General features: G+C 41.0%; 1 protein-coding gene across 1 annotated transcript in view; it reads right to left on the reverse strand.

Annotated features, from left to right (window-relative positions):
- dpp6a (dipeptidyl-peptidase 6a) overlaps nucleotides 1-15,697 on the reverse strand; it is a 1,150,594-nt gene that overhangs the window by 214,248 nt on the left and 920,649 nt on the right. Inside the window, exon 8 of the mRNA XM_060825137.1 lies at nucleotides 8,845-8,965. Coding sequence (XP_060681120.1) covers nucleotides 8,845-8,965 — 121 coding nt within the window. The remainder of the gene's footprint in view (nucleotides 1-8,844; nucleotides 8,966-15,697) is intronic.

Consider the following 15,697-nt stretch of genomic DNA (forward strand, 5'->3'; position numbering starts at 1 on the left):
TTTTTATTTCACTTTTGAAATTGTCATGGATTAAAAATGAAACCAGCAGGAATTGCCTGAAGAGACAAGTTTCTAACCGCTGAAACCACTCAAAAATAAGCTATTTAGATAAACATGGCAAGAACTCCGATTCTTTCTGAAATCTAACTAATTCTAATTAATCCTTTGCAATCTACAATAGTTCAACACTGCTTGATATTGAAAAACCTGCCCAAGAATTCAAAGATCCGATAGATCAATCAATCTTTTTTCTGCTGACAATCACAAGTTAAAGCCTTGCAAAATCACTCTGTGAGATAAAAGTGGTGAAATGCTCAACAGAAAATTTTCTTTGAGAAGCTTTGTGGACCAAAATATCCAATTTTTAAATTTGAGTGTCCGACAGGTCAATTTAAAGCCAATGTTTCTCTTTATTCTGATAATTACACCAGATGAATTATGCTTCCAGACCTAATTAACCATATCAAGGCTTTCTTTTTTGAAAAGTTTGCATCTTTGTTTCGGTGTGAACTTGTTGGGCCGAAGGGCCTGTTTCCACACTGTAAGTAATCTAATCTAATCTAATCACTCCTCATACAAAAAAATCCTACAATTCCAATAATCAGTCTTGTGAACCTCTACTGCACTTTCTCTAAAAGGTACAGTAAAATTGGTGAGGTCCCAGAAACATACAGAATTGTGATTTGATTTTCATTTACTTGTTATTGTCATAGGTACCAAGATACAGTGCAAAGTATTGTTTTCTGTGCAATCCAGGCAAATCATACCTTACATCAGGGTAATAGAACAGAATGAAGTATATGGTGTTACAGCTACAGAGAAGGTGCAGAGAAAGATCAGCTCTAGAATATGAGAAGTCCGTACATGAATCTGATAACAACGGGGGAAAAGCCGTTCTTAAGTCTGTTAGTACATGTTTTCAAACTTGTTTATCTTCTGCTTGACAGAAGAGGGTGGGAAACAGTATAACGAGGGTGGAAGGGTATTTGGATTATGTTGGCTGTTTTCCTGAGGCCATAGCAAGTATTGGCGGAGTCAATGGATCGTATGTGGAGAGGAATTGTGTGGGACCCAAGAATGATATAAATGAGGTTAGAAGGAGCTGTGCAAACTCATTGGGCCAAGTGGTTTCTTTCTGCACTGTTTGGATTCTATGACTTATCTACTGTGGGTTGACCCACAATGCTATTCGGGAGATATTCCAGGATTTTGATCCATTGACAGTGAAGGACTGGTGATATCTTTCCAAGTCAGGATGGTGAGTGGCTTGGAGGAGAACTTGCAGGTGGTGGTGTTCCCATGCATCTGCTGCCCTTGTCCTTCTAGGTGGAAATGGTCGTGGGTTTGGAAGGTGTGTCGGAGGATCATGGTGAATTTTCGCAATGCATCTTGTAATTACACACTGCTGCCACTGAGCGTGGTGGTGAAAGGAGTGGATGCTTGTGGATGTGATGCCAATCAAATGGGCTGCTTTGTCCTAGATGGTACCAAGCTCCTACAGTGTTGTTGGAGCCGCACTCATTCAGGCACATGGGAGTATTCCATCACACTCCCAACTTGTGCCTTGCAGATAATGGGCAGGCCTTCACGGATTAAGAGGTGAGTTATTTGCCACATTATTCCTAGCCTCTGACCTACTCCTGTAGTCAGTATGTTGATGTGGTGAATTCAGTTGACTTTTTGGTCAATGACAACTCCCAGGATGCTGACAGTGGGAGATTCAGTGATAGTAGCACTGTTAAATGTCAAGAGGTGGTGGGTAGACTGTCTCTTACTGGGGGTGGTCATTACCTGTCATTTGTGTGGCATGAATGCTGTTTGCCATTTGTCAGCCCAAGGGGCTAAGGATAAGGAGTTCTGTTTGTTTACCTGCCCTGAACAAGAATGAGATTTTACTAATTTATTCTCAGGTTGAAGTAAAGGCAAAATATAAGCAAACTAAATTAAGGACATTTAGTTATTTGTACACCCTGCCCTATGTGGGAAATTGTAACATATATTGGGTCATACAGCTCTTTGGCCCACTACGTCCATGTTGACCAACAAAAACCAAACTATACTAATCTCATTTACCTGCACATGGTCTGTAGCCTACTGTGCCCTGGCATTTTATGTGCTCATCCAGATGCCTCTTAAATGTTGCAAGGGTATTTGCCTCTACCAACCTCTTGGCCAGCATGTTCCATATGTCTACACCTCTCTATGTGAAAACCTTTATCTCAGTTCCCTTCTAAACCACTTTCTCCACACTTTAAATTTATGTCCTCTGGTCATGGTCATGGGTAAAAGATTCTCATGATCTACTATGTCTATACCTCAATCAAATCACCCTACTCCCCCCTTAGCCTCCTCTGTTCCAGGGAAAACAAGCCCAGCCTATCCAGTCTCTCTTCATAACTGAGACTTTCCATCCCAGGCAACACCTGGCGAATTTCCTCTGCATCCTCTCCAGTGCAAACACACCTTTCTGATAGTGTGGCGACCAGAACTGCACACAGTATTTCATTTGGGACCTAACCAATGTTTTGTAAAGTTGGAACAAGATGTTGTAACCAGTCACAGCTTTCTAACTGCAGTCTCTCCTGCCCGATGGCTTCTCAATCTAACCAATTGCTCAATGGGAAGAAAAACAAAAGAATGAAACAGAGTCCTGCTGGTCAATCCAGGGACACCCTTCACTCCTCATATTCATAGGTTTTCTAGCTCTATCGGTCAACCACGCTTACTCCCTGCAATACTATTGATCTGAGGATTATTTCTGCATGGACTACAATGGCAAGGGTGTTATGCTACAGCTTTATACATCACATGGTTAGACCCTTGTTGGAGACCGATGTTCATTTTTGGTCCCCACAATTTAAAAATGGTGCTATGCACAGGGTGAAGGCGACATTTACACAGTGTAGGGACTTCAACTTTTTTGACAGACCAGAGAAGCTCTGATTCTTCTTGCTAGAGCCGAGAAGGTTAACAGAGGTGTTCAAAGTTATGAAGAAATGTGGTATAAGAACTGTGTTGTAGTAACTGGATGCAAGGAAACAATATAGGCCATAGAGAAATAAGCAAGCAATTGGCATTACAAGGATAGTTTCTCAAATACCTGACACACTGACTCATGCTCTCTGTGTGCCATAAGATTGTTGCACAGATGCCAACAGACATGTTGCCCTGTGTTCATTGCTTACTGTTTTGGGTTCAGACTTCAAACATTTCTAGTTGTTTGAACAATTTTTGCTGGGGTTAAATGAAACCTCAGAATGGAAAATAGGTCCCAGAGTCGAGAGAGTGGCGCTGGAAAAGCACAGCAGGTCAGGCAGCATCCGAGGAGAGGGAGAATCGATGTTTTGGGTAGACGTCCTTCATCAGGAATACAGTGTTTGCATTAATATACAATATGGTTGTAATATTCTGCTTGATCTGAAGGATTTCAGTTTGCATTATCACAGGTCAGCAGTTTAATGCAATGGCCTCCAACCCAGTTCATGGCAGACTTTTGACTCTCAGAAAGGTGCAGCCTGAATTACAAGCTCTTTTTGTCTTTTCTCATTTCCATGCCCTACATTTCCCTTCCTGAAACATCGACTCTCTTGCTCCTCAGATGCTGCTTCACCTGCTGTATTTTTCCAGCACCACACTCTCGACTCAGATCTCCAGCATCTGCAGTCCTCACTTTTTCATAAAAAAGATATCACTTGACTTCAAATGTATGGAGGAAGGGGTTACTCCTTGTTGATATTTTTAGTTAGCCTGCTCATTGATGTTACTATAGATGACTGGAGAAGGTGGGGTTTGAACTCAGGCCTCCTGATTGAGAAGTGGGGACACAACCAACTGCACCACAAGATCCTTCACATGTTGCACTTTGTAATGCAGACACACTATTTGCTCCAAATGGGTGTAACTAATTGGTACCCCTATACCTAACTGACTAAGGATCCTGTGAAGTTCTAAGACTGAAAGCAGATCACCATTGATGGTTAGAATAATGACTTAATAGGGCCTCCGGAGAGATTAATTGTCACTGCGTCATCTGCTCCTGGAGATTCAAACATTGGGGAAAGAAAAGAGAGAGAGAGAGGGCCGATCTTATATGAAAACTCATGAGAAATCGAGGAGAATGGAAAAGAGGAAGTGTGAGAGAAATTGTAGAAAAAGTGAGGCAAACATAATAGAAGAGAAAGAAAAATGTTCGAAAATATGGGTGGCAAAACAGAACCTGAAACAGGGAGGATCACGCAAGAGTGAAGTATAAGTTACTTAGCTCCTTCAATCCCGAAGAACAATTACAGCCCACTCAGAAAAGAAGAGAAAAGGATGGATTTCATTGAGTTATTGATTGATTCATTGATTTGATTTATTGTCACATGTACCTAAGTACAGTGAAAAGCTTTGTTTTTCGAGCAGTACTGGCAGATCATAGTAAGCAAGGACATACAGATCACAGAGTGAAAAATAAAACTTGATACAGGCATACAAGTTACATCACAAAGGGCGTGTGCTTGGCAAGATCAACATTAGCAAGATCAAAATTAAAGATATTTGCATTAGATAAGAGCTTGGAACATCTCTTAGGAAGACCCTGAAGTATTTTAAATTAGTTTTATAATTGGAAGGTGGTGGAAGAATCACAAAATAAGCTAGCACTTGGAATATACCAGGTTCATAGAACATAGAACATTACAGCACAGTACAGGCCCTTCGGCCCTCGATGTTGCGCCACCCTGTCATACTAATCTGAAACCCATCCCACCTACACTATTCCATGTATGTCCATTTGCCTGTCCAATGACGACTTAAACGCACTTAAGCTTGGCGAATCTACTATTGTTGCAGGCAAAGCATTCCATACCCTTACTACTCTCTGAGTAAAGAAACTACCTCTGACATCAATCTTATACCTATCTCCCCTCACTTTAAAGTTGTGTCCCCTCGTGTTTGCCATCCCCATACTTGGAAAAAGGCTCTCCCTATCCACCCTATCTAACCCTCTGATTATCTTGTATGTCTCTATTAAGTCACCTCTCAACCTTTTTCTCTCTGATGAGAACAGCCTCAAGGCCTTCAGCCTTTCCTCGTAAGACATTCCTCCATACCAGGCAATGTCCTGGTAAATCTCCTCTGCACCCTTTCCGAAGCTTCCACATCCTTTTTATAATGTGGTGACCAGAACTGTACACAATACTCCAAGTGTAGCCATACCAGAGCTTTGTACGGCTGCAGCATAACCTCCTGGTTCCAGAACTTAATCCTCTATTAATAAAGGCCAAAACACTGTATGCCTTCTTAACAACCCTGTCAATCCGGGTGGCAACTTTCAGGGATCTGTGTACATGGACACCGAGATCTTTCTGCTCATCTGCACTCCAAAGAATCCTACCATTAGCCCAGTACTTTGCATTCCGATTACTCCATCCAAAGTGTATCACCTCATACTTTTCCACATTAAACTCCATTTGCCACCTCTCAGGCCAGCTCTACATCCTATCTATGTCTCCCTGCAACCTACTACATCCTTCGTCACTATCCACAACTCCACAGACCTTAGTGTCATCCACAAATTTACTAACCCACCCTTCTAAGCCCTCATCCAGATTATTTATAAAAATGATGAACAGCAGTGGACCTAACATCGACCCTTGCAGTACGCCGCTAGTAACTGGACACCAAGATGACCATGTTCCATCAATTACAATCCTCTGTTTTCTTTCAGCAAGCCAATTACTGATCCAAATTGCTATGTCTCCCACAATCCCATTCCTCCGCTTTTTGTATAATAGCCTACTGTGGGGAACCTCATCGAATGCCTTGCTGAAATCCATATACACCACATCAACCGGTTTACTCTCATCTACCTGTTTGGTCACTTTGTCAAAAAACTCAATAAGATTCGTTAGGCACGACTTACCCTTCACAAAACCGTGCTGACTGTCCCTGATCAGATTATTCTTTTCTAGATGGTTATAAATCCTATCACTTATAACCTTTTCCAACACTTTACCAACAACTGAAGTGAGACTCACTGGTCTGTAATTACCAGGGTTGTCTCTACTACCCTTTTTGAACAAGGGAGCCACATTTGCTATCCTCCAGTCCTCAGGCACTATTCCTGTAGACAATGATGATTTGAAGATCAATGTCAAAGGCTTGGCAATCTCTTCCTTTGCTTCCCAAAGGATCCTAGGATAGATCCCATCTGGCCCAGGGGACTTGTCTATTTTCACACACTGCAGTATTACTAATACCTCTTCCTTGTGAACCTCAATCTCTTCTAGTCTAGATGCAAGTGCCTCTGTATCTTCCTTGCCAACATTTTCATTTTCTATAGTGAACACTGTCGAAAAATATTTATTTAGTGCTTTCCCTATCTCCCCTGACTCCACACACAACTTCCCACTATTATCCTTGATTGATATTTCTTGGTTGTTTTACAGTGGCCTTTGTTTGGAGTGGACCATGCACCAATGAAGGGGTATGACAGATGTGAGGTGTCTAATACAACACATGACACAGATAATCCCTTCCCATACACATCAATGATCTTTGTAGTGCAGTGGAAGTGTACCTATCCCTAAGCCAGGAGACTGAGTTCAAGTCCCAGAAGTGTTGTAACGTCTCTGCACATGTTGACTGGGGGAATGTGAAAATATCGATGATACTTGAATACATGAACATTCTTAACCTGACGTCTAATGGTACCACAAAATAAGTACATAGTAGCTGTTACACTCTGAGATCTCTCTCGCACTGCTGTCATTAGACTTTGATGGAATCGTATCAGATGTTTTGCAATAAGAGAAGCCGTTATTACTATAGCAATTGAAGTCGCTATTGAGAAATAACACCTGGGAGTTCACTAGTGAGCAACATTAGCATCTTGAATAAAATGCTCCTCTGTTTGCAATACTTTTGTTTTTTTGTAGGCAAGAATGCAATTTATTCTGACATAGAGTTAACTGACAAAATACTTCAGGTAAAGAATACTATAAAAATAAAATTGAGGGTTATTTGTCAGACCACACTAATAGATTCAGATACTTTTAATCAATAGAAAGTGGATAATTCTGGAAAATGAGATACTTGTATCAATTATATTTGTGTTTATTTCAGTTGGAAGCAGGCTTGATGTTATCTTGCAAGTTGCATTAAGCTCCATGTTGTACAGCTTTTGCTTGAATACACAGTATGATTGTAACATTCTGCTTGATATGAAGGATTTCCGTTTGCATTTTTGCAGGTCAGCAGTTTAATGCAATGGCCTCCGTCCCCAGTTAATGGCAGACTTTTGACTCTCAAAATGGGACAGCTGGAATTACATGCTCTTTCTGCTTTTTATCATTGCCATGCCCTACATTACCAGCACTGAATGCCACATAGCTGTCTGTTTTAAATGCCAAATATGTGACTCCATCATTCCCCTTCATTTGATGGTGCTAAGCAATGGCAAATGTAACCTGAAAACAGAAATGCTGCACAAAAGGTATGAACTTTGATGGGACCGTAGCAGCTGGACAACGGATGTCTCTCAACCTAGTGATAATTTTTTTGCAGGTTAGACATTGGCCAGATCACCAGGTAGAACTCACTGATGAGATCTGGGATTTCATGTTATGGCTGCACAGGACATTGGTTAAGCCACATTTGGAATACTGCATACAATTCTGGTCTCCTTGCTATTGGAAAGTTGTTGTTAAATTTTAGAGGGTGCAGAAAAGATTTACTGAGCTTTGCTGGAGTTGGAGGTTATGTACAATAAGGGATTCACTCGGGCCTTTTTTTCCTGGAGCATCAGAGGCTGAGGGGTGACCTTACAGAGGTTTATGAAGTCATGAGGGGCATGGACAGGATGAATAGGCAAGGCCTTTTCCCCAGCTTGTAGAGTCCAGAAATTAGAGGGGTTAGGTTTAAGGAGAGAGGGACAAGATTTAAAAGGAACCTAAGGTGCAACATTTTCATGCAGAGGGTGGTGTGTGTTTGGAAAGAGCTGCCAGAGGAGGTGATGGAGCCTGGTACAATTACAACATTTAAAAGGCATCTAGATCGGTAAATGAATAGGAAGGGGTTAGAAGGATATGGGTCAAATGCTGGCAAATAGGACTAATTTACGATAGCTGGTCAGCTTGGATGGGTTGAGCCAAAGAGTCCGTTTCCATGCTGTTTTAACATGATGACCCTAAATGAGAAAGCTGAAGGAGCCTTGATTTAATATTTCATTCAAAATGTAATTCTTTCAACAGCATAGCACTGTACTGAAGTGGAAACCTAGAATGCATGTTATAATCTCTGAAGGGGGACTTGAATCGACAACTTTGTGATTCAGACATAAAACTGCTGAGACACAGCTGATGGTAAGCACAACAGTCGGCCATTTGGCCCTGCTCCATCACTTAAAATGATCCTGACTGATCCTCTCGGCCTACACCATTACACATGGAGCAGACCAAGATGTACCTTTCTGAGAGAATTTGATTGGGGGCGGGGTTAATTAATTATAAAGACCAACCTCTTCACAAGTGGACAATAAAATCCAGATCCGAAAGTGTTTTGTCTGTTGTTTCAGAGAGTGAGGGAATGGCAAAGGCGAGATATAACAAATAGATCAACAAAGACGGTTTGTTTACATCAAATATAAAGTCCACAGACTTTCGCTTGAATGTACAAATACAAAAGCACAAGATGTCAGCCTTTCGGTTTGATTGGAAATGTTGCAATGCATGTTATCCCAGTTCAGCAGCTTCCAAAACAAATATTGTACCAATTCAATTCTTCAGAAGATTTTAACTGAGCACAGTTGGAACAGCAACAGTAAGATATCCACAGAGCATGGAACAACCTCAAGCTTCTTACCTTCATAGAGCCAATCACTCAGGCCATTGAAAATGACCCCCTCCTTCCCAGTCGCTACCAGACGTATAGCACGGCTACTAACTTTCAATTGGTAGAAGATGTTGTTCTCAAAAATGAAAATCTGGACAACAAGGAGAGAAAAAAATGATGCATTTCAGTCCATCGGATTAAAATGAATGTCAACAACTGGATGCAAGAACAAACAAATATCTCAAGAGTTTGACACTTCTTGTCAAATGTGAAGAGTAAAGATTGCATAGAGCTGAAATGGATTGTTGATGTGGGAATGATTTGGCAGTGAAAGGCTTGATATGTTAAATCATTACCATCACTAGCAAGAGTTCACACAAGATGTAGTTTCTAGGCTGTAAATCTGTGAGATGGCATGCATTTTGCCTTTTCCTTGGTTACTATTTCATTTGTGAGCAACTTGGCTGATTATAATACTCCCCAGTCCAGTCTCACTTCTTTCACCTGACATAGACTTGAACTCATCCAGAACTCTAATGCCCAGACTTAGACCAATTCCCATTTTACCCATGTGCTCACTGGCCAACATTGGCTCACAGATCAACAATGCCTTGACTTTAAAAAAATGTTATTCTCGTTTTCAAAGTCCTATCCTTATCTTCCAGCCCTTAAACTTTTCTAGAACTCTACACTCCTCAAATTCTAATCTCTCGCACATCCCTGAATTTACCTGCGAGATTGTTGGCAGCAATTTTGTCAATTGTATGGGTTTTAAATTCTATAATTGCTTCCCTAAACCTGTATCCCCACCTCTAAGATGCTCATTAAAAACTGGCTCATTAAGCAAGCTTTTGGTTAACTGTTCTCATATGTGACACGGTGTCAAGTTTTGTTCAAATCCACACCTAGGAAACATTGTAGGATGTTTTGCTACATTAAAGATGCCATACTAATGCACATTGCTGTTGCTGTTGTTATATAAAGCTTGTTGTATAATTGAAGCATGATCTCTTATTTTCCAAGCGTAGAGGTGATTCAGTGTAGAGACTCTGCCTGTTTTGACACCTGATCAAATATAACTCTTGGGTATGGAGTGGGGGGAGGTGGTGGTGAATGGAGCAGGCATTCAGAATATCATTATCAAGCTGCTGAGAACTGGGACACTTAGACTGAGCTCTGAATATTAAAGGATACATGATATTTTATGTTATATAATGCATTCTAAGGGGAAAAAAAGAACTGCAGATGCTAGAAACCTAAAACAAAAAAAGCAGAAATTGCTGGAGAGCAGGTCTGGTAGTATCTTTGGAGAGAAAGCAGGGTTAACGTCTCCGAGTCCACCGACTCTGAGTTCTGAAGACCTGAGTTTCTCCAGCAATTTCAATTTTTGAAAATCATGAGGTGGAAGGGAGAGGGAAGACCTTATCAGAACTTCCATCGCAGAAGGAGACTCTTCAGTCCCTCAAGGCCACACTGCCATTCAGTGAGCTCATAGATGATTTGTTATTGCTTCAAATTCCATGTCACAAGTGAAGCGTCGCTTGCATTTATTACAATGAAACGTGCCTAGGAGCATTGCTGAGAGTGTACCGAGAACGAACAGGAGTATTGGCAGCTGAAGACACAACAGAATGATTGAAATGAGGGATCTGCAAGAAGCTATAATTGAAGGAGCACGGAGATTACAGAGGAGATTACTATTTCAGGGGATGGGGAGATCATTCATGCAATGAGGGTCAGCTGGAAAAAGATACTTGTCAGGTCTCCAGGTTTGTTCCTGCACACAATGTTCTTCTGGCCCGATTGTACTTATAAATATCTGGTTAGGTGTGGGATTAAAGGTCATGAAGATGAGTACATTCAGAAATGATTCAACACAATGACTTTGGTGGGACTGTGGAAATGTATTCTGTGGATAACAGACAACTGCACTTGAATAATTCAGGATGGAAACATTTCACAGAAATTGTATGGAGAAACAAATTGCTACATTTTCCCTCAGGAGGTGAGAGAAATTGGATAAAGTCCAAGATGGACTAGGTTGTTTTGCAATCTGCAGGAGGATTTTTCTTAACAGCTTTATTTTACTCTATTCTTTCTTATGTCCTCTTAATCCCGAAAATATCGGTTAAGATAGCCACTTGATTTCATTACCTCATCAGCAAGTGTTTTAATACTGCTAAACGTTTTCTATTCCATCTTAATTCATAAATGCATGAAAATCCTACGTGGAACTCTCTAAACCAATGTTTCTGGTACAATTCAGCAATTTGTTTTTAACCAAGCCAGCTAATTGAAAGAATTCCCTCTGCCTTCACCTGATTTATATGCCTGATATGACGAATGTTGCAAACTGCAATCTGGAAATATTTTTGAATTAGAATCCCTACAGTGTGGAAACAAGCCCTTCGACCCAACAAGCCCACACCAACCCTTTGAAGACCCACCCAGACCCACTCCCCTATATTTACCCCACCTACCTTACACATCCCTGAACATGATGTGCAATTTAGCATAGCCAATTCTCCCATCCTGCACGTCTTCAGATTGTAGGAGGAAACTCACACAGACACGAGGAGAGCGTGCAAACTCCACGTAAAAAGTCACCCAAAGCTGGAATAGAATCCAGAACCTTAGAGCTGTGAAGCAGCAGCACTAGCCACTGTGCCACCCCAAACAGTAGCAAACTTTGTGAAACTTAACCTAAAAAGCAAGAACTTACTTTTGCATAGTGCATCTCAGGACTTCAGGATCTCCCAAACCATTTTAAAGCCAACAAGATTCAAAACTCTAGGGTACACAGCAACCAATTTGCACACAGTCAAGTCCCACACATGGCAATGAGAGAAATAATCACATAATCTGTTCTTTATTTCTTATTGAATGACAGAACAAGCTCGTCAAACTGTACAGAATACTCCTGCATCTGTCTCTTCTGTTTTATCTTCCTTTTGCACAGTTGTGTTTGCTTAGCTCACTTAAACGAATTCAGTTTTTAATTGTTAGACCTTCCTCTAGCCCCAGATGTCCAGACCAGAAGAAATGGCTTTCCTGCATCGATCACATTTGTTCCCCGCAATATCTTGAAAACTTTGATCAAATTGCTCCGTAACCTTTGAAATTCCAGCTACTAACTTGCGAAATCTTTTCTTGTAAAACAAAGTCCTGTCATCTGGTAAATCTATGCTGGACTCCCTCCAAATATTATGGCCTCAGCAGTCAATTTAGCTGGATCTAAAATTTGAACTGAAACGGAGTAAGACTTGGGTGTTGACCAAGGAACTGGAGAGCCAGAGAAAGTCAGGCAGAAGCAATTAAAATGGGGGGCATGCCTGGGAAAGCATAATAAGATCCTGTAGCTGTTTTGCAATTTGTAATGCAAAAATCTACATTCAATATAGTGTTGGTCAAGGACTATGTTAACCAGTGTACACTTAAATCAATATGCTAACACGCAACATAATTACTGTAGTGTATATGTCAATTACATATAAGGGCATGATGTATGTCTGAATGTAAATCAAATAAATCTTAATGCATAATTTATGTAATATCATTTGTCATTTATGGAAAAGAATATGTTTGACCTCACTTCTTCTGACTTCTCCTGCACAGTCTGACCCATCTCGCTTGAACCAAGCTTCTGCTAAGATGTAGCTGAGAGAATTTAAGTTTTTTTCTGTCATTTGCCATCTTACTTTATTTTGGGTGGTATTTCCAATCTGGAATCCTCATGTATCTTGGTAAATAGAATTGAGTAACACTATGCCATTACTGCCCTAATTTAATGTGATCACTCTAAATCTTGCAGTGTGATCTTTGGAACTGACCACATTTACAATATTGTGAGGAATTTTGGGCCCCATATCTCAGAAAGGCTGTACTGGCCCTGGCATGGGTCCAGAGAGGTTCACAAGTATGATCCCAGTAATGAAAGGCTTAACATATGAGGAATGTTTGAGGACTCTGGGTCAATACGCGATGCAGTTAAGAAGGGTAAGGGAGGGATCTAATTGAAACTCACAGAAGACTGAATGACCAGGATGGAGTGGATGTTGGAAAGATGTTTGCATTAGCAGGAAAGACTAGGACCTGAAGGTACAGACTTAGAGTAAAGGGAAGACCCTTTAGAATAAAGATGAGGAGAAACTTCTTTCGCCAGACAGTGGTGAATCTATGGAATTCCTTGCCACAGAAGGCTGTGGAGGCCAGGACATTGTGCCTATTTAAGATAGAGATAGATAGGTTCTTGATTGTTAAGGGGATCAAAGGCAATGGGAGAAGGTGGGAGAATTGGATTGAGAAACTTATCAGCCATGATTGAATGGTGGAGCAGACTTGATAGGCCAAATGGCCTAATTTCTGCTCCTACGTCTTATGGTCTTATGGTCTAACAGGTCGTAGAGTTTAAAACTGTCATATAAATAAGAGATAATTGGGTTAGAATATTTATTCATCATATCCTTGAATGATATTAACTGAATGCATAACATTGCACTGCAGCTTTCTCTGTTCAACAGTTAGATTACCATTTGTGAAAATCCATTTTTGTCAGTCAGTCCACATGGGAGACCATGTCACTCCAGAGCAACCAGTTCCTCCCCAGTTTGAGGTGTGCAGGGAGAGGTGTATGTCCTCATACCTATCTGATAGTTCAACAGTTGTGGAGCAGACCAATGAAGCTCCTAATGTATCTCGGCAAATAGAACTGAGTAACACAATGTTACTATTGCCCTAATTTTATGGGATTGCTCTAAGTCCTGCAGTGGGTTCACAGACAAGCTTTATGTACACAGTGGGAATTGTACCTCTTCCAACTCAGCATCAACTTCAGTACCAGATTATATCCTCCTCCCCATCCAAACGATGAGACAGAATTCCAAAAATTAGCAGGAAACATAAAGAATAATAAAGTTCTTGAATTTTGTTAAACTCCAGATTTTTCTTTATTGTCCCTCAAGAAAGGGAACTTGTCATCCCTAACCTATTATCCCTAACCTGTCAACCCTAACCTATCGTCCCTAACCTGTCAACCCTAACCTATCGTCCCGAACCTATCGTCCCTAACCAGTCATCCCTAACCTTTCATCCCTAACCTATCATCCCTAACCTTTCATCCCTAACCTATCATCCCTAGCCTGTCAACCCTAAACTGTCATCCCGAACCTAATTCTAGATTAGAGTGGTGCTGGAAAAGCACAGCAGCAACCGAGGAGCAGGAAAATCGATGTTTCGGGCATAAGCCCTTCCTCAGGAATAGAGCCTGTCATCCCTGTCATCCCGAACCTGTCATCCTTAACCTCTCATCCTAACTTTCCATCCTAACTCGGATCTTTTTTCATATCCAGAAGTGTTCATACACACAACTGGACTTCTGTTTTCCATCACCAAATCACCAGGTTTTTTTTTAACCACCACTAGTAAAACAATCCTATTTTTCAATTGATTAATTTACATGCAAAGCTCATTAAGGGCAAGAAGGCAGTTTGGGATTGATTCAGGATAGTAGGGATTTAACAATAAACATAAAAAAAATGTAGGGTTACCGAGTTTTAAATGGGATTAAATGGGAATGCCAAATTAGAAATGGGTGTTAATTAGTTGGTGGTTGAACTCTGATTGGTTGAGTTATTGTCATGGAGAAAACAATGGGGATTTATCGGCTCTCCAAGCTCCAATCCGAGCAATGTTCATGTCCTTTACTACTAAGCGACTCTTCAGGTTTTGTGCCAGATTTCAAGTGACAGAAGGAAACAACTGCTAATTCAGGAACGACTTCAAGAGGAATCAAAGTGGCCATCACTCTGACATTTTAAACAACCGAGTGGCTCAACAACATTGGTTTCAATGGTTTATTGTCAGCCTCCGGGTAGGGTGGGGAGGCTACGACCAATTGTAATGATGATAGTGGGTGGCGGGAGAGACTGATTAAGCTCTGTCTTGGAAATAGTTTCACAGCTGCACTTCAACGGGTTGAGGTCCTGTTCCTTCTTTGTTCCATTTAAACTGCTCATATGGCCTTCATGGAGAGGGGTTGGGGTTCATACTGAGGACATGGAATCCATTTTGGATGCACATAACAGCTACACTCATATAAGCATCCAAGATGTAGTTAGCCGAGATGGATCCAAATTGTGAAGGTGTCAAGCCCAGGACCATTGTGTATTTGAAGCTAAGGGCTTCACCTTTACATTTGGATGTCTCTTATTATAGGAGGATGAGGGCTGTCCTACTAGAAGCTTATAAAATCATGAGGGGCATGGATAGGGTGAATCGGCCACAGGGAATAGGAGTCTAAAACTACAGGGCATAGGCTGAAGGTGAGAGGGGAAAGATTTAAAAGGGTCCTAAGGGACAATTTTTTAACACAGCGGATGGTGTGTGTATGGAATGAGCAGCCTGAGGAAGGGGTGGAGGCTGGTACAATTTCAATATTTTTTATAAGACATCTGGATGATTACATGAAAAGGGAGTGTTTAGAGGGATCTGGGTAAAATGCTGGCAAATGGGACGAGATTAATGTAGAATATTTGGTTGGCATGGACAAATTGGATTAATGGGTCTGTTTCCGTCCTGTACAGCTCTATAACTTTATCACTCTACTGACTGGAGCAATCAGCAAATGGAACATTTTGAATTGACAGACTGCGTCATCAATTAGTACATTATTGGCCTATCAATCACATCCTTACGTTGGCTAATTAACATGAAAGGCAAGTGTGACTGTGTGGATACTTTAGTGGCAAACACTGAATACAGATCACATCACTGTTATTCAATTTTGGAACGGAAGCTGCTGTTTAATACTGTTTGCTTACCACAAATTATTGTACACAATGGCTTCAATAATTAGTTGGCAGAGACCTCTTAAGGCTATCAGTAT

The sequence above is a fragment of the Hemiscyllium ocellatum genome, chromosome 5 (assembly GCF_020745735.1).
Source record: "Hemiscyllium ocellatum isolate sHemOce1 chromosome 5, sHemOce1.pat.X.cur, whole genome shotgun sequence".
Lineage (NCBI taxonomy): Eukaryota > Metazoa > Chordata > Chondrichthyes > Orectolobiformes > Hemiscylliidae > Hemiscyllium > Hemiscyllium ocellatum.